The sequence below is a fragment of the Plectropomus leopardus genome, chromosome 10 (genome assembly GCF_008729295.1).
Source record: "Plectropomus leopardus isolate mb chromosome 10, YSFRI_Pleo_2.0, whole genome shotgun sequence".
Classification (NCBI taxonomy): Eukaryota; Metazoa; Chordata; class Actinopteri; order Perciformes; family Serranidae; genus Plectropomus; species Plectropomus leopardus.
Genome location: NC_056472.1, coordinates 29,379,114 through 29,403,970, shown reverse-complemented (window position 1 = coordinate 29,403,970; position 24,857 = coordinate 29,379,114). Strand labels below are relative to the sequence as shown.

The following is a 24,857-nucleotide window of genomic DNA, read 5'->3' as shown; positions in this document are numbered from 1 at the left end:
AATTGCTCCTGGCGGGATTAATAAAGTTGTCTGAATCTAAATATCCGTGATTTAAAGAAATGTACAATGCCAGCAGTTCTGGGTTGTCCTGAGACGGAGACGGACGCTGTGAGCTGTGAGTCCTGCAGGCTGAGTGGAGAGCTGGATATGTGAGGCGGCGGCGGTGCCTGTGGGTGTTTATACCTGAAATCTGACCTGCGCCGTCATCCTACTTATTTCAGTGTCTCTAAATATGCACCGGCTGAGCTGCCCTCCTGAGAGTAAACTGCACTCACAATGTTTAGGTGAAGGAAGAACTGTGTGGGATCCCTCCTCGGTTACTCTTCTGAAAGTTTCTTCCATTTTTTGGGGAAATCTTTCCATTATTCAGTGACGATAAAGCACCTTGAGGCAGCTTTGTGATTTGTGCTATTAGGTTACATAAATAAGATGTGTGTGACACTGTGAGTCTGTCAGATATTTGTTAGAGTCCCTGTCCTCCCTCCCGTTTCCTGCCTCCCTCTCTCTCGTTCTGTTATGTTAAGTAGCAGGCCTGCTTTCTGTCCGCCACTCTTTCCTCCTTGGGTTTCAATTCCAAACATGGTTATCCTTCTAGGGCTCGATCAACGCCCACCCTCCCTTATCCCCTCTCTTCCAGCTGTTGGCTCCGCACTACAGGCCGGCGGGTGAGAGAAATCGACAGAATAGTCGCAGCGGCGGACGGGAGACGACGGGAAGAAGAGAGGAAGGGACGCATAATGAGAGAAGAAGGAGAAACCCATTCCAGCTGTGTTTCTGTAACAAACAGAGCCGTGAGAACTTCTTCACACTGAGGGATTTTCCACGGCACACCGAGGGAACAAACATTTACTTCTGACATTCTTCTGTCAGCGTTCGCTGTTTATTTTTGAGCAAACAACTAGTTGCACATGTTGATGGGACAGAAATAGCACCAGGGTTTCATTGGATAAGAAGTCTTTTTTGGGTTTGTTTTGTGCATCAGAAGCTTCCTTCAGCTTATCATTTGAAGACAAACATGAGCGTGGACAACTCGACTCTGCTGGACAGCTTGTTCCATCCTCCCGTCTGCGACGGCTGGACGAACAACACAGAGGGAGCCATCTACCATTTGGGCAACACCATGCTGTTTCTGGGCTACATGGGAGGCAGCGGGGCCTATGGGTGCCTCTTCATCTTCGGCTTCCTGGCTCCCGCCTTCGTGTGCCTGACGGTGTGGGGCTGGCTGACCATGTGCGGCCTGGACGTCTTCACCTGGAACCTGCTCCTGCTGCTGGTCTGCCTGGTTCAGATCTGCCACCTGCTGTTTCGGCTGCACCAGGAGGGCATACGCAACGAGGAGCTGACCTCCCTCTACCAGGCGGTGTACCTGCCGCTGGGCGTGCCTGTCCAGGTGTTCAAGGAGATCGCCAGCGCCTTTGAGAACAAGGTGGTGGAGCTGAAGGCAGGAGAGACGTACGCCGTGGAGGGCAAGACGCCCATCGACCGGCTCTCCTTTCTGCTGTCTGGGAGGTGGGAATGTGTGTGTATATCTACACACCTGTGCTACATAACGCAAAAACATCTCCACAGAGTACAGCCAACACACTCCAGTAAAAGCAGCAATACCACAAATACTAAAATGTTTTTCTTAAACCCTCGATAACTGGTTATTTTCCGAGATGGATGCAGTGGAAACAAGTTGTAAACACAACATCTCATATACAGTATAATCATCTTAGAAGTTAACATGATGAACGTGTTAACAAACAGCTGCTTATTTACACATCCAGCAGAACAACATTAGCGTTCATGTAGAGGTCATATAGAGGCTTGAGTCTTAGGCCCAGAATATACTGTGCGATTTTGGGCTGTCAAAGGAACATGGCAATATTTTCGGTCTCGGTTCTAAAACCGTGTTCCTACGTTGCACAGTGAGAGAGATTTTGGGATGACTGCTGTTACAACCTACGTCTACTAACCAACCAACAGAAACAAAGCATGAAATGATGCACTGATAAGCGTGACACTGCTAAATGCTGGTAGATGCCAACACTTCGATGCCACACAATCGGCATGCCAAGTCAGCCTCTTTTTCCATCTGCAACTGCGTCCACATTCTCCTCCTCTTCGCACTTTTTATGCCACACAATAATGTCACGATAGCGAGGGCTCAATTTGGTGGTTTACATTTTGCTCTTATTACTACAGCGGCATAGATGGATGATGCACATCGACAACGTTTTGTTGTTGCATTCTTGCAAAATGCCTGAAGGCTGAGCCGACATCAAAGAACTAACAGTGATGAATGCCAACTGCTGCATCGCCTCACTTTGCCTGTAACTCAGACAAACACATTTGCTTGGACACAAAAACTAAAGCTGACGGCCAGTTAGCAGATACGTTCTGCACCTGCATGAGAAGAGATAACTCTCTGGCAGACAACAGAAGTCAGTGTTCATCATTCAAAAAGGGAAACTGGCAGACTGACAGGAGGGACTCAAGATGCTTGTTAGCCAGTTAGCACACACACAACACGACGCGATGTTGAAAAAATAAAGGATATCTACAGTGTAGTAGCACATAATAACAAGACAATTTGGAGCTGTTTCTGCTAAAGAGTTCAATAGATTAAACAAGTTTGTTTGGATATCACAGCCTCTTAACAAGGGTGTCAGCAGGGCCGATCACAGTGCAAAAACTAGGGCAACACTCACTCACCGATGGCCCGACATTGATCGACCTCCTATTTCATGGGCTTGGTGTGTCAGGGCTCTTATGTTCACCAGCTTGTTACTGTGTGACTGCAGTTTGAAGCTGAGCAGGTAGTTCACAGTGGATTTTTTGAGCTTTTTTGTTGAAAGCTGCTGTCTGGTTTGTCTGAAAATGACACTGAGTGAACCAAAACAAGTAAGTTTAACCAATAAAAGCAAAACAATTACACATATTACACATTTAAGTCATTTAAGTGATGAAAATATGACAGCTGCCGTAAAGCAAAGTACCACCCCCAACGATGATGTCACAGAGTACTGACACACACTTTACACGTCTACGTCACTGCAGCAAAGTCCATTTTCCAGAATGGCCCATTTAAGAGTGTTTTTGTGTCATATAATTGGATTGATTTGAATTTGCAAGATGGTCAAGTTAGAGCAAATTTCTGCATTAATCCTGTTGATAATTTAATCTTGTATTATTTCTCTCTGAGATGTTGTGGAGTTGAAGTAGTATTGAATGGAAATAGTCTTTTAAAGAACAAGTACCTCAAAATTGCACTTGCACTACTTTTTGAGACACACAACAAAAACTAAAAAGTGATTTGTATTTCAAGGCTCTTTCGGTTGTTTGCATTGTTGGGCGTAACTGTTATGAATGATGGGAGTTTTGTGGACAAGAATAAAGGTAGTTCTGTCTTACTTTTTCACTTAGAGTGTATGAAACTTAATTTTGGGAAATAGTATGTTGTTGCAGGTTTTATTGTCACTGAAATTAAGACAAAGGACATCTGTAGCACAGATATACAGTATATACCCTGGTATTTATCTGTTTAAAATCTTTCTCTCACTCAGTGTTTTTAAAAAAAGCTAATTTAAGAAGAATGCTGGATTCCTTTTTCGGACTCTTTTATGCTGCTGGCAGCGTTAAACTGTCACAGGAAACGTATCCTCTTCATCCAAACATCCTCAGAGTGGAGCTGCTTTAGATTTCACAGTCCTGGAGCCTTTACAAGAGAAATGTTGTAAACAGAGTATTTTCGTCTGTGACTCACCAGCGTGCCGTCCCTCTGCACTCTGCCAGCTGGTTAAATGATACCTTTGTACTTTGGGACAGGAGCAGACGCTCACTGCTCCTCATAAATTCATCATCTTAAATTAAATGTTGGCCACGCTGCTGACAGCTCAGCGTATGAGCCAAATTTAAAACAACACACAAAAACAAGGAGCTAATAATAATTTTTGTTACATAATGTTTTTTGTCATCTTTATTTCATTTTTATTAAGATTTTAAGATTGGAATTACTGATACACTACTACTGTGTAATCTAAGACATCTGACGGTACAACATGGCCAAAAGTATGTGGACATATGAACACATGATTGTTGGGATATTCATTCCAAAACCATCAACATTTCACAGGATGTTGAAACCCGAGTCCTGTTTGGTCCCATTAAGCCACATGAGCAATGGTGAGGTCCGACACTGACGTTAGATGATGAGGTTCATTGCAGGTCCACACTAAACTGAGAAAATATTTTCTTTATGAACCTGGCTTTGTGCACAAGGGCACTGTCATGTTAAAACTGGAAAATGTTTTTCCCAAATGGTTGCCACAGGGTTGGAGATATGCTTTATCATTTAAGGGACAGTTCACCCCCAAATCAAAAATAAAATCTAGATTGTTTTGGTGTAAGTTGCAGAGAGTCAGAGGTATTGGCTGTAGAGATGTCTGCCTTTTCGCCGATATAATGAAACTAGATGGCACTCAGCTTGTGGTGCTCAAAGCGCCAAAAAAGTACATCGGAAAAACTCAACAACAATGTCTCTTTCCAGAAATCATTACCAGAAAAGCAGCTCTGAACCAAAAGACACACGTGTCCACATACTTTTGGCCATTCATTGTATGTGCCACAAAGGAAATTACCAGCATCAGTACAGGGACATTTTTAGCACGGGGCTCCCCAATGAAAATCCCTAACCCTGGCAGTGTGAAGTGCCATATGGAGTAATTAATACTGTAGTACAGAGTAGCTGTAAATTAACACCTATTGTTGTGGAGAGTATAAATAAAGAAGACTGACTCCGTATAGCGAACAAATAAGCTTTCATCTGAATACAGAATACCAGTGTTAGCCTATTTATGATTATTTCAGAGTAGTGGTGGAAAGCATTTACTTAAATAATGTGCTTGTACTGTTTTGAGGAAGTTTACCTAAGTATTTCCGTTTCATGCTACTTTATAATTCTTCAAGACATATTTAATGCCACACGGACTGAAATTTATGGCCGATTTTGCAGTAGCCAATGTTGATGTGGAAAATAACATGGACTGACATAAATAACTTAAGATTGGGGGTCGGGGGGTGATATTTGGCAAGAGGAATTCTGTATTTTTAAAAACAAAAATACAATGTTTGCAAAGCAATGTCAGAAAAAAAAAAGATTCATAAAAAATCCCTCCGCCAGTGTCACATCATTTTAAAAACTTTTGAAAGATTGAATTAATGTATTTTAATGTCAATTATGGCCTTTTTTTTTAGATAAATAGTTTCAAGGCCTTCTACGTAAACCCTGTTGTACTTCACTGCATCTCAGAGGGAAATATCTTACTTCTTACTCCAATAATAATTTGGCAACTTTGGTTACTGCAGATCCAGATGAATAATACAAAATATAATAATCAAATAAATGATGTTGAATTATTCTAAATTAAATATAATTTATCCTAGAAGTAAATTTAAGTTACCCGGCAGATTAAGTAGTTCAGATAAGCTCCATCTTTACCAGCTGCAACATTAAAGTGATGCACTGATAACTATAACTCAATAATAATATAATAATTGTACAATAATATAATAATTTACATTCTTCTAAAATGGGACATTATGTTCAGTGCTTTACTTGTGGTACTTCAAGTATATTTCTCATGCCAATACTTTTGTATTTTTACTTTTAATGCCAGACTAAAAGAGTATTTCCACATTGGTGTTCCTACTTTTACTTAAATAAAAGATCTGAGTACATCTTCCACCACATGACCTGCAATTAGACTTTTTAACTAAATGTCTTTGTTTTATCCTTTGTAAGTAGTCCTGCCTTACATTTAGAGGCTGTCCTGGATAACAAAGGAAGAGAACCGTTTTGGTCAAGAATAATTTCCTGCAGGAGACATCCATTTCTCTCAGTAGATGTCAGGTGATTGACATGAAGCAGACCGTTTGCAGCCCTGATATGAGAACATTCACCTCACGCTGAAATGAGGATAAAACAGAAGCTTTTGACGTAATCCAATGAAGGTTTAATGTTTAGTGCGCTGGGTTATCTCACTCTGCGGAAGTTATTCTTCTTCTAAAATAAAGCTTCCGTCTGTGGGAGGAACGTCCAAAGTCTTAAACTATGACTTCTGAAAGAAACCTGGCAGAGGAAGAAACCAAACCAAGTACTCAAGATGTTTTTTTTCAAGTAGAAATACAACCTTCTGAAAATACTGCACTGCAAGTAAAAATTTGACAGTCAAAATGCTACCAGAGTCAGATATATAATCAGAAACATGGACAGGATGAGATACTTCATCTTTCTACAGTTAACAGTAGTTTGCTGTGGTTGTAAAGCTCTAAATGTCAAAAACAGAGCAGTCGTCAGTCTGTCCACAGATTTGTCTGTCAGAGATATTCATGCAAACATTTACTTGCAAAGTGACCTCCAGCTCTCTCTCTGCTCTCATTATCACGTCTTCATTCCCGTCTCTCTTTTTAAACCCCCTTTAGGATCAACGTATCTTTGGAGGGACAGTTCCTGCACTACATCCACCGACACCAGTTCCTGGACTCTCCGGAGTGGGAGTCTCTCAGACCAAACGAGGAGGGAAAGTTTCAGGTACACGCAGTTTATTTGTTCAGTCCTAAGTGTGGCAGCAAGTTAACTTCAAGTAACTTGAAGCGCTGCCACTTGAAGGTTTTGGAACAAGTAACCAAGACGTGGATATCGAGTTGTCTTTTATTTTGCGTCCCTTCTATCAGACGCAGCATCTGACTGATAAGCTTAACAAAGCAGGAGCCTTGCTGTTTTTCACATATCCTGTTGCTTCGTTAAAGTAGAAACAAGGCCTGGACAAACTAAAGACTGTTTTCATAATCAATCAGCTGTTTACTTTCTGGGTTAACTGATTGATCATCACACTCAGCACCTGCTCTATTGGGCCCACGCTGTGGAAAATCTGGTTAATTCCATACCAAACTAACAATACAGCTTTTTTGGCTTCATGAGCCACTAAGCAACCTTCACAGGAGTGAACGGGTGCTCGCCTCCAACACGGTATCCATTTCTCTTTATACATCCATGATTCCCTTTGTGTATGCAAGACGCAAACAAACAGGGGCCCAAAACGTTGCTCCATCCTGCTACTGTTGGTAAAAAGCTCCACAGGGAACCTTTAACACACTTATATTCAGGTGTTTCATTCACACTCCCCAGGTGACCATGACAGCAGAGGAGGACTCCCGCTACATCTCATGGCGTCGCCGCCGCCTCTACATGCTGATATCAAAGGAGCGCTACATCGCCCGCATCTTCTCCGTCATGCTGGGCTACGACATCGCAGAGAAGCTCTACAACCTCAACAACAAGCTCTACATTAAGAGTGGCGTGCTGCTGGACATCCGCCTGCCCAGCCTCTACCACGTGTTGGCCCCCTCCTCGCAGGGCAGCGGCAGCGGAAGCGAAGGCGGCAGCGGTAAGGAGCAGCAGCAGGGCGAGGACCCGACACCGGCCGACCACTTGTCCGATCCAGCCAAGCCTCAGCCCCCCCACCTGCAGGGACCAAGGAAGACCACCCTGGATGAACCGCAGCGCGACCGCTATCAGCACCCCTGGGCGTCTGACCCCGAGCTGCCCACTGGTGAGGACTCCACCAGCCTGGTCCTGGAGGACTTTGCTGATGTGGCGGGCTCCTTAACGGATTATGGCAGTGAGAGGGATTATTTGAGGTAGAGGGGCGGGGTGCTGGAGCTAACACACGGGGTCACCACTTAAGCTACATGTAAGTACCTCACCTGGGCAGAGAGCGAGGGGGGCGGTGTGTGTGTGTGTGTGTGTGTGTGTGTGTGTGTGTGTTTGTGCATGGGTGGCTTGCAGTGCACAATTCTTACTAACACTGCTTCATAGGGCTGGGCGTTGATTACAGCATTAACATGAATATTTTCCTAACAATATGGCAAATGAATGGTGTAAAGTAAAAAAGTGAATTTATTCAAGTACATATTTGATGTATTTCCATTTCTGTGCAATCTCAGAGGGAATTAATGTAGGTTATATTACTTAAGATTTATATAGAACACTTACAAAACAGATCCAAATACTATGAGTCAGATAAAATTACCAAGAACATACAGTATATATAAAAACTATAGTTATTTTTACATTAAAACACTCTGAAAGTGTCATTATTTTTTTCATTGTATTACTTTAGTACATTTTGCTCACAGTGTTTATATACTTTTATTTAAGCAAGATTTTTTAATGCAAGACTTTTACTTTTAATGGAGTATTTTTATATTGTTATAATACTACTTTTACTTAAAGGAAAAGTTCTGATATTTTTGAATTGAGATTGTATGGGGTATTTATCTATGGTTAGTCTGTCAGCACGGCCCAACTTTGGAGAAGCAGTGAGTAAGGATGCAGGATATTTGATTTTTGGTCGATATTTTCTAATTAATAGTCAATACCTACACGTTCATATGTTTTTCCACCTAATTGCAGAGAACACCAAGTCTCTCTGACGATTCCTTTAACCTAAGTTACATGTAAAACATGACGTATTTATTCTTATGTGTTGATAGGTAATAGCTTGGACAACATTATTTCGAAAAAATGACAATCAAATTACAGTAATAATCATCGTCCAGCCTCTGCTGTAATGTTATTATGGTTTTTTATTTAGTTTTCTGGTTATTTTGCACTTATTTAATTTGTAATGTGAGGATCTGATGCTTTGGCTGCTTTGTCTGTCGCATTTCAAACACATACTAATATTAAAACAATCAGTCTAATTTAATTTTGAATGGTTTTTGGGTAACTAACAAACTTATTTGAGGCTGTAGATTGACATTAAACTGGTGGGCTGTAGTCCTCAGTTTTGGGGATATATCTGGATTTTTATGCTACATTCAAGACATACTTTAAGATTAAAATCGATTCCCAGCCAGCTGATCAGCATTAGTGTTTATTTTGGCTCCGCCACTCACAAGCTTAGAGTCATCTTTGGTACAGTAGCCAATTTGTTTACTCAGATAGAAGAGATCTGCTCAGTGAAATGAGCACAGAGTGGGATCAGACAGTCGATCGGGTCCTGTGTGTAGCTGTACTTTGTATAGTGTGTGCGGGTTCGACGATGTAAGAGCAGAAGCGAGGTCGGCCAGGCAGCAGCTGTGTTCTTTTCGGAATAGGATTACAGCTCGGAAATTTCAGGGATCTCCATGAAAAAAAAACGCAGTACCATGGTAGTAATCCAGTGTGCCCACCCTTTGGCTGTCTGTCGGTTTATCTGTTCACCCTTCGACCCCCCCGCCTGCCTTCCCACTATCCTAAAAGCAGCGCTCGCCCAATCACAGGTGGAGGATCACATTTCATAGCTGGACGGTGGGGTCAGAGTCGGGTTTGGGTTGCAGGGCGGCTGTGAAGCAGTCGGCCAAATCTATCAAAGACGGTAATAACACAACTTCAGTTCAGACATGGCACGACAAGTATTCATGTCTTTTGCTTTAAAGTAACAAAACCACTGTGTAAAAATACTAAGAAAAAATATAAACACAGTGTTAACATCAAACTGTACTTAAAGCTGAAATGTAAATGCTGTGGCGTCGAGGCATACCACTTAAGGAACACTTAAGTAAAAGTACTACATAATTGTACTGAATTCCAGTACATGAGTAAATGTATTAGGTTACTTTATACCAATGGGCGATGTGAGTGATATAAACACAATATTCCCTTCAAATATTCCAAATTGGGCCATTTCCTGACATTAAATAGGCTGGTATTATTCAGGTTTTAGGAGCATTATTTGACATGTATGCAGCCAGTTTGGAATATGCGTATCAACTGGAGTTTTTACTGCAGTTTGCGACACATGGCCTGTTATTCATTCACAGTCTGCTCTTGTCATGGATACAGCTGTACACAAACCAGCTCGAAAACGGTTTACAAGGCTGGTGAACCAATGCATGCAGAAAAGCCCTTATGTGCGGTCAGAGGAAGAAACACACCCACTTTTAAACATTATGAAACACTTGTACATCAACAGGTGTTTGGATTTATGCAAATATCTCAACACCGACATTTTCAAGAGCGTGGTTGCAGAAATGACAGAGGGAGACTGTGTCTGCACAGGACGACAATTTGGACCACCAGTAAGAAACTGCAAAACAATCCTAATTTTTATACAGAGAAGCAAAATAACAACCGGCTCCAGCTGTCCTACTTTTTCATATTTTGACGAGATAAACGACATGTTAGGGCAAGTCAGTCGGAGTATGCAGAAACTGATCTATTAATCGGCAGTCTGACACAGCATGTCTGTCATGTTATCAGAATGGCAGGAGAGTTTGTGATTATGAGATTCCTAATCAAAGCCTCGATGTTGACTCTGCAGGAGGTGATAGTGACGGGAATCTACCGCCTCGATTCCAGAGGGGCAGAGCGCCGCTGGCTCCGACCGACACTCCCAAACTGTGAGGACAGTCTCTCCTGGAAACACTCTTATTATCTACAGTATAGCAGTATGAATGTGTCACATGTCACTTGATACGACACTGTCTTCTCCTCGCTCTCTGTTCTCACCTTAGTTCACATCATCAGGCTTGAACATCCAGAAGCTCTTCCTTCTCTGATACTGATGTATTTTAAAAAACAATATTTGTTGTGGCTGATATTTATCACCATAATAACTTTTATCAATTTAATGCCCGACAATTGTAGTTTTTTTTTACTGCCTAAATATTTTTGGTCAAGATTTAAAATCTTTGAAGCACGATTATTGCCACCATGAAGCTCTGAAATCTGTCTAAAAAATGTACAGGTGGGGAAACGCTGCATTTATTCATTTTAAATTAAACTTCTAGATATTATTGACATTTCAATGAACATGGGTTTTACAAAATCTACAATTTATACAAAAAGCTGAGTGACCCAATCTCCAGAGTTAACACTAGTATTGTACATTTCTGCAAACCACATATACATTACATTTGCCTGTTAGCATCTAGCAAATATGTTGAAACTTTACTTTTTAACAATGCTGCGGTTAACGTGGTTAATTTAGGCACAAGAACCACTTGTTTATGATTAGGAAAAGATCATGCCTGGACTTAAAATTCTTCTTTGGGGACACAGTCTTAGCAGGATGTCTGTCCCAGTAGGAATAGCAGTATGTTTCGGTAATTAAAAAAAACCTTTTTGCAGCACTATTCAGGCAGGACACTCAGTAATGTCTTTGTAAAAAAACAATCTGCTGGAAATACAGCAATGACTGTTAAAACATATCAAGTTTTGCTGGCTGTTAGTCTTGAACAGTGGTCTTTAACCAACACCTCCTGATGATAAAGTCGACTCATAAACTATATCACTTTAGAAACATTTATATGACACATTCGAAACGTGCAGATGTAACGTATCTGTGGTTTGCAGAAACATACAATGACAACTTTTTTTCTCGTGACATGGCTGACATAAAATGCTCCAAAAGCATTTATTTGTTTCTGTTGCAACTATCAAAGAGAAACATCAGTCCAATTAAAGACTTGTGGATTCTAACATTTAATCTTTTAACTGTCATTTAAATCTTTATTAACACCATCACTGGAACTGAGGACAGACGCCTTCACTTTACCAGCACACTAAATGTCTGAAATGTTTTTGTTGTGTAATAAAAGCAGATTCTGTAACACTGAAACAGATGAACTTGGTTTTCATCTCACTTGTATTTGATGTTAAAACTATGATTGTTTGTTTTGGACTTCACATGATTTAATGTTGAATTTGACTTCTGATGTTTGTTTTTTTTCACGGCTCTTGCAAAATGTTATTAAGGGTAGTGATTTAACTATGTAAGGCTAATACTGTACACATTTATTTTCTGGATCTGAATGACTAAACAACTGCTTGAAAATACAACAAGCCTTCATTTTACTCAATTCTTAATCCTTTGAAGATATGAAAAATATTTAGTTTTGTATACTTCTTGAGAACTTTCCAGACGTGTACGAATACTTTCGGTACAAAATCTGCAACTTAGTAGTTTAGATTTTCTCCATTTCACTCTCATGTTTTGTCGGCATATTAAGTTTGTTTCTCTGAGTGCACGCTGACTCGATGCCAAATTATTCTGTAGAAAAACCTCTTACAACACCAACGTCTTTTTGAGGATATTTTGCCTGTAGATCATGTTTTTTTTTAAGTAACTGAGTATTTAATACACATGTGTATACTGTGAAATGTGCTATTTCTCCTGTTACTGACTTCCAAAATACAGAGATGGGACTTACTGTACATGAAGAAGTCAGTGTTTTTTAAAAAAGTATTTTCATGGGGCCAAGATTTCTCCATAAAGTTCTTTGTGTGCAGTGAAAATGCAGTTTGTTTTCTGTCACTTTCTGCTTTCTGTCATACTCACAAGTCCACGTCAACAACTATTTCACCTCTCACAATAACTCTCTCCATCACAGCTAAACACAGCAATAAAATATGTTTCTGAAAACATTTTAGGCATGAACTAGGCAGTGCAGTAACTTATTCATGGTTTATATTTGATCAGCCCTGACTAGTTTTACGGTTTGATTAGAGTTTGGTCTGAGTTTGAGAGTGAGAGGGGGCAGGTCTGTTTTGTGATGCACTTCTATACTCTTTGTGTATATGGTGGCGGCAGCATGGGTGGCGAGCAATGAAAAATTAAGATGGCTAAAAAGAGAATTAGTTACGGCATCACATTGCGTCATATCATTACAGTACAAAACAAGCCCAGTATAATCTTGTCTGCAGCAATCGTGTTTGCAGAAAAGCTCAATAGTTGGCAAACTATCACAGCACATGGGTATGATTGCATTGTTTTACTACGGTGTCCGCAGAGGTGGGAATATTTTTGTACGAAAAATATAGATATGGATGAAAAAGTACATAATAATAGACCAAAAACAAGCACTTTCTGTATAAAAACATTCTTTGTATTGTGCCATTCCATCGGCTGCAGACTAATCGAGTGTGCCTTAAAGCTCTGTCAGGCCGAGGAGGCTAAAAAGAGCTCACTCACTGATTATACTCAAAATCATTAAAGCACCCGAGGCTGAGAAAATCTTTGATTGCTAAATAATGTTCAAAAAGTGCGTATCGTATCAACGTTTTTATGAGCTAATATATGCTTTGAATTTGTCATCGGGAGGTTGATAGCACGCCTGCGCCTACGTTTCCACTAAGGATAGTGCCATGAAAAGTGTTTTTTTACAGTCATTGCTGTGTACTTATTCACTTTCCACCACTGCAAAAAAGCAAAGCGCTGTTACCAGTTTATTAAATATCTTTAAAAGACAGACAGAATTTAGCACAATTAAAACTATGAGTCAGTAAATACATAAAAAAACTGGAACATCCTAAAACCAGATTATAGAAAAAAGAGCTGCAGGAGTGAGCAAAGAGACAAACCGAAATAACAAAAAACTATGGCAATAACAAATAATAATGTATTCAGTCATGTTGGAAGATCTGTGGATTAGCCAAATAACCCAAAAATGAAGCATAGCCACGTCGTAAGTCAGTAGTAAAGTAATAGTCTCTACAGTATTAGCTTTCTCTCCAGAAATAAATGTGGTTCTTTGGCTCTCTGAAACGGACTTCATGTGGGGTGACTTCACTGTAGTGGGTGTTTTTTTTTTACCTCAATGTCTTTTGGAGTAAATCTCATTTCTTTAAAACGAATCTTTAGATGCCACACAGCTGCACATAGTCATGTGACCACGGAGCTCCTCGTCTAACATGGAAGTTGTTCACACACAGCGGCCTCTCTCGCCTGAAACAGAAACACACTTAAATTTAATCAATATGTTTTGCTTTCTTTAAAACTACAGTATGTAACATTTACAAACTAGATTTACCGCCAAATGGCTGTATTATGCCTCCATGGACCAGTCAAGTTTTCGTTACAGTTCACATCCATGTCCTGAAAACATAGATGCTTCACACACATCTTCAACCCAGCAGCACAAAAGATCTACACGATCAGCACAGTTTCCAGGTGGGTACCCAGAGTCCTGGAGTTATGGCCAAAAATATGTTGTAAGAGGTCACCTTGGCCTTGACATTTGACCTTTGTATACCAAAATCTAATCAGTTCATCCTTAAGTTCACTTGTGTGTGCCAATTTTGAAGAAATCCCCTCAGAGTGAAGAATAAGAGTGATGAGATCATAGAGACCCTCACCTTTGACCACCAAACTCTAATCAGTTCATCCTTGAGTCCAAGTGAACGTTTGTGCCAAAATGTTGTCATATTTGCTGAAACTGTCACTACATACTTACTACAGTATGAGACAAATGATATGAGAAAAAAATAATGTTCTTCCTCCTCATATTGCTGCTAATGACATTTTCTTAAATCAATGGTGGCTGAAGGAAAACAACCAATCAGAGCTGAGCTGTCTCTAACGCAGCTCGCTATCATGTAAATCACTGCTCATGGACAGCGGTCAAACTGTCAAAATGTACTTAGTTACTTTCCACCACTGACTACTTCATCACCTTATACGGAGGCTCAACAGAAAAAGCTGTTGCTGGTTTACAGAAGAAGAAAATCAAGCTTCAATTTGAGCTCAAACAGAACAGTATGTGTGTGTGCACATCATATTTCAGCTCTACTGTACCTGAGAGAGGGGAACTCGGTGAGGCAGACGGACTTCACGTGGACGTCTCCCTGTCTGTAGAAGCGAGCTCCAGTGTTCTTCAGCTCGATGGTGTGGATCTCACACAGAGCCACAGGGTGGGACAACACCATCCTGTACACTGTCATATCTGTCCGACTGCAAGACACACACACATAAACACTCACAAAAAATGTTGTCATAACCGCACAAGACCAGACACACAGTGTCACATAATCAAAGTTCATCATACAAGACAGTAATTTCCTGCTGTGTTTTTGTCTTAGATTTAATCAACCTACAAAAGGCTGAATGCTACATCTCACACTGCTTTGCTCAACAAAATCTCCAAAGTTCTCCTTAACTTTGATTTCAGTTGTTGTTACACTTTTCAGTTGTTGTTACACTTTTCTTTTACAACAAATAAATCAGTGGATATAAACCACCGGTGGAGGGAGTACTTAGATCCATCACTTAAGTAAAAGTAGAAAAAAAACTTAATTGTTGGTAAAGATCACAGATTTAAAATGTAAAAGTACAGAAGTATTATAAGCAAAATGTATTTAAATATAATGTAATATAATTTAAATAATATTGTAAGAATATTTTTATCCACACAATGCCAGCGACTTAAGTCCCCCTGAACTCAAGTGAACTTGTGCACATATTTCTGCACCTGGCCACCAGGCCTCTTTACAGTGAAACATACCATACATCTCTTCTATAAACAGAAGCTGCCCGCTCAGCTTTTCTGGGAAATTACAGTACGAGTTCTGTGATAAAGGCTGCTGCATCGGAGTCTGTCAACCAGACCAGTGCAGGACTGTGGACGGAGTATAATCCTACCTGGATCTTTTGATAATTTACACATTAAATTTGTGGGTGTTCAAAACAACAGTATAATAAGACCTGATAAGTGCTGAAGATTTATCACTATCTCAAATTTAGTTTTTATATTTTCAAACAAAATAAAATGGACAAAGGCAGATGCTTAAATACTGTGAAAACTGGCACAGAAAGTGTATTTTTGTGAACTTTTTTATCATCCTGAGCTGTGAACACTTTTTTATCTTACTTATTTTATTTAACCCATATGCAACCAGGTAAGTCCGGTTAAGATCAACAATCTGGAAGATGTAATAAAATTGCAATGTTACAGACGAGGTACCTACAGCCTGAGCCTTTTCTCTGTTCCCAGGTTGTCAGTTGTGAGTGTCACCTCCAGCTCAGCGCTTTTATCCAGAGGAGAATACTCCAGCTGCAGCAGGATGTGATGAGCTGAGCAGAGCGGGAAACATTAATTTACTACTGACCTACAACATATGCAGAAACTGATTGCTGGCATAAAGGTAGGACACAGTATAAGTCACTCTTGAAGTAATAAATTGCCTTGAAACCTCAACTACTAAAAAAAAACAACATTTAATATGATACAAAAATCTGTGCGTTTGGATTATTATGTTTGAGGACTGCTGCACACTCACAGCAAAAAGGTGGCGAAGAAGTAGTGAGGAGGAACAGCGTCTGCTCTTTGGGAAGTAGAGGCATGGTTATCCCACTGTTTTCTGATAAACCTGAAAACACACACACACCCTTGTGACTGACAATCACATTTAAAACCAACAGCACATACGTCACACAAAGCAAACAGTCTCCATGTACGTTAACTGTGTCACTGTATCAGAGTGTGTTGGTGTATCAGAGGGTTGAAGTGATAAGAAGCTGCCAGAAGCCGCCGTGTGACGAGACCAGACCTGCCGCCTGAGTGCGGCCTGATGTCATATGTGCTGGTGATACTGAGACTTCACAGAGATTCACTGTTCATATTCTTTTAGTGGTTTGGTGCTGCCCGGCCTGTCTGTCCCTCCACACCCTCATTAAAACATCTGTCACTGTCTTTTTACGACCAAATCGTGAAATTACTCCACTATTAGATCCTGAATTTGTACCTCAGAAAAAGTGAGTTAGTATTATCAGTAGAGACCTTTTAATGCTGTCAGAAAAACAGCCCAGTTTGAAGCTTTGTGAACATGCTTTTTCCAGCTGATTCAACAAAATAGAGCTCCCTGAATCCACAAGTCTCAGCTTTCCAGTCATACTTTATTTTTGCAATTCCAAGACTATTTAGGGACCCCAGCATAGGTGAAAATAACACATTTGTACTGCATGCAGGGGTTGGGGTTTTTAATATTATACATATTTTTATTGTAAAAAGAAAGATGACATGAACAACTCAGATAATACCAACAATGCAGAAAATATGGATAATTATAAAGTAATTAATTTAAGTACTGGTTGTGTTTTCTTACCTATAGTTGGGCATTTCCCCTTGAAGATGTCACAGTTCAAACAGTGTCCCTTCAGGAAGTGCTCATAGCTCAAGCATGGGATCCCCATCAACGGGCACGAGCTGTTCAGCGAGCTCATGTAGACATGCAGTGCCCTCATGTGGTCACATATCACATAACCGTACACTGGGAAGTAGATAAGAACTGACAACACACAGAAACACTGACGGAGCCAGATATCTGGAGAAAATTCAAATTTCTAATAACCAAAATTGAAAAAAATTTACTTAAATGTTTATTGCAAGATAAAACCTGACTTTTTTACTGGTCAAAAAAGTCAGGTTTTATCTTGTCAAATGTTGAAAAAAACTTTTTAGAGTGTGACAGATGGAAGACAATGAACATATTATAGTATCATAAAAGTATGTATTTGGTTTACTACAGAAGCGGGAAATAACTGGCATTCATGGCCAGTTTTTCTGGGCAATTTTGTGTTTCTAAATTTGAATGTGAGATTCCATTGTTTAGACTACTACATGACAAGTTTAAGAAAAGGAATTTATTCAATTATTTTTACAAAAAAAAATAAATAAATAAATAAATAAATAAATAAATAAATATATAAATAATATAATATATATATATATATATATATATATATTATTGATTATTTTGAGATTTTACATTGCAATGTCAGAAAAAGAAATTCATATAATCCCACTTCCTATGTCTCAGCATTTTTAAGACTTTTGAAAGAATAATTTAAGTAAATTTAGTACCAATTAAGGCCTTATTTTTAGATGAATGAATTCAATGCCTTTCAAGGATCCACGGAAACCCTGGTTTTCCTGAGTGGAGAACTTACTTGAATTGAACCTGGAGCGAGCACATCCAGTCTGGTCTTTTCCTCCATTTAGAAAGAAGTCCACATGACCGACAGGGATGGAAATACCAAAATCTGATGCAGAAGAAAACCTCATTAATATTGTCAGTGCAGTGGTGCTTCTAGAATTTATGGTGTAATGGTAATGCATCAGTATCATTTTAAGGCTTTATGGTATTTAATATAAAGTTGTCTCACAGTCAGAGTCCGTGTGGATGGCGTCAACAAACTGAGCGTCAGAGGGGTCCAGCCGGTCATATGTGTCCGCTCCTTTGAACATGGGACCAGCAGGGTCAAGAGCTGAAACACAAGGACGAGGGAGGGGAAAACAGATGTTTGGGAATAAAGAGACACCACTGAATTTACATCATTGGGAAATTACATTTCAGGAGGATTATTTTCCTTTAGTGCTCTCATAATTAAAGTTTACTTTTACTTTTTCTCAGAAGATAAGAACTTTTCTTTTCTATTTTTCTCTGCAGAGAATTTGGTTGTATGTCGTACTCTAAATAAAGTTTCTGTGGCTGTTGTAATTGTTTATAGACAAACCCACTGTGAGAATGAAATCAGGTTCTCTTTTAGAAACCACAGTTGCATGACAGCAGCAACTGCATGTAAAGTCGGAAACACACAGCCATCTTTCAAATCATTTAGCAACAGGGCAACACATCCAGGCAGAGAAATTTTCAAGGTTTTCTACCGCCTAGCTCGTGGTCAATATACCGCCATGTTACCCCATCCTGCTTATTTTTGCAATATGTTTTATTTCTTTGTGATCTAAGCTAACTTTTTGTGTTGGACTAATGGACAAGTTCTTGACCCTGGGACTGGACCAGTTGGGAACCACTGTTATAGGGACTGCTGGTCTGTGCATCCTGTCCTGAGATTTTCAAGATAACAGGATTTGTCCACTAGTAGGATGTCAGAAGTGGTAACACATTAGTCAAAGATAAGCAGGCCCAGGACTGGGTTGTACCAGCTAAGCGTTAAGTACAAATGCAGTCTAGTTTGAGCTTACTTTCTATCATTGGTCCAAGTTTTATGTGCCACAAACATTCTTGAGATTGCACTAGCTGACACAGTTCAAACGTAGGAAAAAGGTACAACTATTTAGGTATAAAGACCTTTGCAAAATAGTCATGGCACATCGTTCTTAAAAGGTAGGTCAATGACATTCACTTAGCTCCCTGTAACCTGAGCTATGGTTAGACAGCTACTTCTAACTTAGCCACTCTACAAGTATCTGCCTTTAGTTCCTTTGTAAATTTAGCTGATAAAGTAATGTATAAATGGCTAGCTTCTTAGTATAATAGAGCCAAGGGGCCAAATGAAATGCAGAACATTTTAGATAGTAACATTATTAAAAATACACTGATATGTGCTTAAGTTTGCAGCATAGTATCAACATGATGCCGGTCAATCACGTTCAGTCTCATATATGGTGAGTCACTGTTTTGGTCGATGCCGAGGTGCTTGCCCGCGCCCATTGAGTGCCAGCACAATTAACAGGATGCTGACTGCAGTTCACCTAAGGTCAATGGTGTCAGCATTTTCTAAAAAGTTACATACAGAACCAATAATTTACCTAATATTGATGAGACTGTTAATGGAAAACACAAATGCACTCAGTAAAATTACTATAAAAATCCTTGAACTTCTGTAATTGAATAAAGAGCTTTACTGTTCACTTTGTGATGATTTGGTCAAATTGATTTTGCACCAGTAAATACTTCATCTGTTCAAACTTTTGCAAATATTTCTTTTATCAGTTAATGACCAGATGCTGTCTCCTCTGAATTGCACTTATACATTCAAACTTGCACCAGCCTCCCCACTCAGACAAAAAGACCCAAAATAAACAAGTGGTGCATTGTGTCGGCTAGTGTTTTCTGGGAACGAGCGTCTCCATACAGCCTCAGAGAGGATCTCTTATCAAAGCTCCGTTGTCCTTTGAAGAGCCGACTAATCTTCCAAGGTCACACTACAAACACATTCACAGGCGAGAGGCTCTGTGAGAGACTTTGTTGTCTGGCCTGTTGTTCTGCAGCAGAATAAAAGCAGCTGGCACCTTTTATCTTCACATTCACCAACACTACTGCAGAATTTCTTCCTTTAAGGACTTGTTATTTAGCTAACAAAAGAGGGTGACTCTTCATATTGGAAGTAGAGCAAAAGTTAATCCAAAATTTACAACTAAATGAGTTGTGTCTTTAAAGTCCTCAGAAAGACTTCTTCTACATTCCCTGTGACCAGGTATTTCTCATGGAGGTGTTTCTGACTCACCTGTGATTCTTCCTATCTTTCCCTCAAACAGGGTCCCCACAAAACCAGCCACGTGGGCCCCAAGACTGACCCCAATAAAGTGGAAGGACTCCAGTTTGCATCCATGTTCCTGTTGGAAAAGAGAGACACAAACTTTTTAAAAAATGTTTATTTTCACCTGAAACTATCTGTAGTGTTTCTACAAGTGTATTGTTTGCTAAATTGCATCTTTGTTTTATAAAAGAGCAAAATTAAAACAGAATTTCTAGTACCAGTTCCAGTCATACTGATAGAACAAGGTTTTGGGTTTTGTTAAAACACGAGTCACTTCCGGTTAACATTCAACTGTCTTGTTTGCTAACGTGCTAAACTAGCTAACTCACTAGTCTCACCTTGGAGCGAATGAAGGAGTTCTCGTTGATTTTCGATGTATTCAGCTGTAAATGAGGTCTTCCACACAGTTAAATCCATATTCACCATCTCTTTTATCAAGTTTTGGCTTCGGAAAAAGCGAAATATACCACACTTCCCTCCAAACTTTACGGATATTATCCGCTGTCGGGACTTTGAGGTTCTCTGAAAGCTAGTCACGGGCCTAGTTACGGTTGCTAAGGTAGGATTGGACAGTGGCCGTTCTGGGGAGGGGCTTAACGTCGAGCGTTGCTATGGTGTTGCTATGTAACGTTTTACCATGTTTTTGGTTTTCTTAATACATCTAGTGCAAATATATATATACTATATATATATATATATAAATAGAGTTTTGTCCAGCATTGTTTTTGTCTTTGTTTTGTCTTCATTGTTTTTCTTATGTCTTGTTTGCAGTGCTCTGTTTGTTGGTGGTGTTAAATAAATAGATAGATAAATAAATAAATAAATAAACATCTGGTGCATTAGAATAAACAAACTTAAGGGGTTCTAAATATATCCATAGTTTTTCTTCATAACGGATCAAACACAATTCCTGATCAATAAGGGTTTTACAAAAAAAAAAATTATTGTTTAATTTGACCTTAATTATCTGTATTAAAGCGTCATTACTGAGCCTATTGTTAGTATCAACCATAGACTGTAAATAAAGATTTATTTATGTATTTACAGTCTATGGTATCAACAGTAGAAATAGAAGCATTTTCAAAAATATCATTACATAATAACAATGATTATAACTTTATTGTTATAGCACCTTTAAAAACACAGTCTTTAAAGTGCTTTTAACAAGTGAAGCAAAAGCAGAAATGGGATACTCAGAAGGCAATATAACAACAGAGAGCTTAACAGTCCTAATGATAAACTGTCCTAGTTCAATTGGGGTCAATAGTTCCCGCATAGCTTAGGGCCAGACCCAGATGAGCTTTAAAAGTGACCAATAAAATCTTGAAACTAATTCTAAGACAAACAGAAAGCCAGTGGAAAGAAGCCAAGATTGGGGTGATGCGATGTTTTCTGTTAAAACCAGTGCGCCTGACTGTTTCTTTCTGAACTATAGTTGGAGGCGGGGGAGTAACTTTTGGTTGATGCCAGAGAGGAGGGTGTGAAAGCAGTCAAATCTGGAGAAAACTGATTCAATGCAGTAATCAGGACTGGACAACTTTTTTGATATGTGGCTGGAAAGTTCAGTCGCGGTCAAATATTACTCCCAGATTAATATCCCCTCCTTCTGAGAGTAAAACTACATTATAAATGTTGGTGTTTCTCTCACCTGCAGCTGGTTGATGAGGATGGAGACCTGCAGAGCCACCTCCTTGTAATTCTCCACCACCAGGTTGTAGGCAAAGGAGGCGCCGTAGATCCAGTCCACCACCAGCACGTTCGCATCCTGCGCCATGAGCAGGGCTCGGCCAGCTGCTTCACCCAGGACGGCTTACTGCCCAGGGCCCTGCGGGGGTGGAGGGCGAGTAGGGTCAGGTCAGGGATGGTGGGAGGATGAACGAAAGGACAGATGGAGGCATTGATTTGTACTCAATAAATCAATGATTAACTATGACTAAAAACATACATAAAACAATACTGATCTCCCCAAATTTTTATGTTCTAACATTTATGTTGTTTAAAGTATTTGTTTTTTTTTTTTAAAAAATATTTATTATTATATTATTATATTAATTTTATTTATTATTATATCATTTAGAATTTTATTTATTTAGAAATATGTGTATGTGTATGCTGGGGAGTTTTTGATGACAGTTTAATTAGGTATTAAAAGGGTAGGATTAAATAATTTTAGACCTCTTCTTACTCCCTTTCGTACCTGTACATTGATGCAATCAATGGATGGAATTCATCATGTCCCTTTTTTCTCTCTCTTTTGTTGATATGGTTTTAACTACTGTTTTTATTGTATTTTACATGTTTGAAATAAAGACATCAATCAATCAATGAATATTCTTTAGAGCATGTGTTGATGAGGTTCTTGTGAACATAAAATCTTAAAACGTAAACACATATATTGTCTAAAATTATGTAAAGAGCTGTCTTTTTCTTATATGTCTTACACACTGTATGTCATCTATTTGGCCCAGGATTGCTTGAATATTTGTCTAAAATTTTCCTTTTTTTCCTACATAAGTTGCATCTCTCATTCCGTTAATGCCTAAAAAATGACAAGAACAGTGCATTCACTTTGTGGGGACTTTCCAAAAATGACTGATCTCCTGTTTGTTTAGGCTCAGGACTTAGAGATGTTTCAAAGACACTGAAAGGGTGCATATTTTTTAATGACATTAAATAATTGTGATTAAAAAAAAAAAAATCACAGTTAAAGCTTTAAAAATCAGTTATTGTTTATTTTTTTTTATTTATTATTATTTAAAAACCAATAGCTCAACTAAGCTACTTTATCAGGACTGTAAGTGCTGTATGATTTGACAAAAAAAAAAGAAAAATGAAATTAAAAAAAACCCGAACTGTCATCACATTTTCGTGCATCAATCTTGGTAAATCCAGGATGATGCATAGAAATCAAAACAGTGACATCATCACATTTTTCATCCTTTTTTTTCCCACTTCAAGGCAGTAAAGAGCACAAACAAAAACACAGATGTGGAAAAATGTCAAAGAAACATAACTGTTGTAACTTCTTCAGAAAGGTGAGTGTTCATGTAGGAGCTCATCGCTCACAGTCAGAGGCTCACAGAGAAAACAGGGCCTCCTCACCTGTAGCCGTGGATGATGACCTTTGTCGGGCGAGAGACGTTGAAGTAGGATGGCCCCTGCTGTGTGTCACCGAGAGACTCGTGATCGAACATTTGAGCACAGTCCATGTTTGTCCTGGTCAGCAGCAGGTACTGGACCTGCAGTTTGACCCTCTGCTGCCGGTAATCCAGCCAGGTGGTGTTATTGAGGTCAGCGCACTCGTCATCTCTCTTTTCCTCCACGCCTGTTTGATCAGGAGGACATATAATGTTGAACATCAGAAAACAGCAAACATGTTTGATTCAGACAATAAAATATTCAATTTTTGTGTATTTGACATCGGATGAGGGGAAAATTTAATGTAACAAGCCCGCTCTTCTATCTAATACTGCATTTAAATACACATCAAATTACCAGATCAATTGTAATCGAAATATTTGTTGGGAGGGAACAAAAGATGATGATACGATGATGATGATAAGAGACTAACCAATGGAAGTTGGTTTAATTTTTTTTTTTTAAACATGAAGAATAAGGCAAGTAACAACAAGAAATGTCTCCCAAATTGCAAGAAATTAGAGAGAATTACAAGGAAATTACCTGAGAATTAATTTAAAGATGAAGAAAATTTAGAAATTCAATAGAAAATGTCCAGAAAACTACATGTGTAATTATTTTAACCATATATTTAAAATTTTGTTACACAAAAAAAAATGTATACTTTTTTTCCTTTTTTTTTATGGATTTTTTTGGGTCATTTCCTTGTTTGTTTTCCCACTTTAACTTTTCTTAAAAAACGAATTTCCCTCTAATTTCTTAGGCTGTCTTGTTAAGTTGCTGTTTCTGTTTTTTACCCGTCCTTTGAAAGAAGAAGGTTTTAAAGAGTTAAACACATAAAGTACTGAATTTCTTGTCCATCTGATAATACAAAAGTTATGCCATTGTGCAGTCAGAAATTGTGTTTCAAATGTATTATTCTCTATTATAAAAAGTAATTAGTAGTGTATTACGGTAACAGAAAGTGTTAAGTGTTACACAGGTTCATACAAAGTTCAGTCCCCTTTTTCCTTTTCTGTTTCACTCAAACATCCTCACATAAACTCTTGCAAGAAATACACAAATAAAAGGTGATGCAGGGAAAAAATATTCTGTGTTTTCTTGACTTACCTACCACCAGTGTTGTGATGCAGACTGCCAGCACACAGAGGAAGATCTGCTTGTGTTTCCAAAGCATTTCTGTTGAATCACACAGCTGACTGAGACAAGTAGCTGCCTTGGAGCTGCAGTTAGCGTCTAACGTTTCTCAGCTGTTCTCTTCAGCCCCAGATTGGTCAACTTTGGGCTTTGAGAAAAAAAAATCCCGGCTCTGTGCAGTGTTGTAACTCTGGAGCGACTACTCAGCATTTAACTGGCATCCAGCTGGCACGACAGCAGGACGGGAATCCATATAAAGCAGTCCAAACACATATGTTTCTTATTATGTTTCTTTTCTTGTAAAGCTCCTCTACAAACCCTCTACTGTCCTGTTCCTCAGTGCTCACGTTTGTCAGTGGGTGTTTATTTTTCCCCCTCCAGACTGGGTTTGCACTGGGCCGACAAGTGGCTGAAGCGCTTTGCCTGGCGGTGAAGCCATGACCTCATTGGCGTTCAATGGCTGTTTGTTTGAAATGCTGGACTCTGGCCTGGCTG

The 24,857-nt window shown here is 39.3% G+C and overlaps 2 protein-coding genes across 3 annotated transcripts; one reads left to right on the top strand and one right to left on the bottom strand.

The window, feature by feature from the left end:
• Positions 1–654: 654 nt before the first annotated feature.
• popdc2 (popeye domain containing 2) lies at positions 655–12,325 on the top strand. Of its 2 annotated transcripts, none has more exons than XM_042494415.1 (4): positions 655–1,509; positions 6,466–6,574; positions 7,172–7,595; positions 10,350–12,325. In XM_042494415.1, exons 1-4 carry the CDS (start codon positions 1,016–1,018, stop codon positions 10,430–10,432), a joined length of 1,110 nt encoding a protein of 369 aa, XP_042350349.1. In that variant the 5' UTR covers positions 655–1,015; the 3' UTR covers positions 10,433–12,325. The 2 variants fall into 2 exon arrangements, with proteins under 2 accessions (XP_042350349.1, XP_042350348.1); XM_042494414.1 differs by having other exon boundaries at positions 7,172–7,736; positions 10,350–10,438.
• A 917-nt stretch (positions 12,326–13,242) lies between these two features.
• Positions 13,243–24,791, bottom strand: pla1a (phospholipase A1 member A). Its single transcript, XM_042494413.1, is given in 12 exon segments — positions 13,243–13,754; positions 14,604–14,759; positions 15,773–15,878; positions 16,085–16,174; positions 16,910–17,092; positions 17,754–17,846; positions 17,970–18,071; positions 20,055–20,163; positions 21,736–21,875; positions 21,878–21,912; positions 23,190–23,412; positions 24,336–24,791. Coding segments are annotated over 12 exon segments (1,392 nt in total). The 5' UTR covers positions 24,403–24,791; the 3' UTR covers positions 13,243–13,666.
• Positions 24,792–24,857: the final 66 nt, after the last annotated feature.

What these genes read in the sequence shown, in the direction of transcription:
- popdc2 (XM_042494414.1), top strand. Translation starts at nt 1,016, where the DNA reads ATGAGCGTGGACAACTCGACTCTGCTGGACAGCTTGTTCCATCCTCCC. An exon ending in TCCTTTCTGCTGTCTGGGAG is followed by an intron (nt 1,510 to 6,465) that starts GTGGGAATGTGT and finishes AACCCCCTTTAG; the next exon opens with GATCAACGTATCTTTGGAGG. An exon ending in ACGAGGAGGGAAAGTTTCAG is followed by an intron (nt 6,575 to 7,171) that starts GTACACGCAGTT and finishes CACACTCCCCAG; the next exon opens with GTGACCATGACAGCAGAGGA.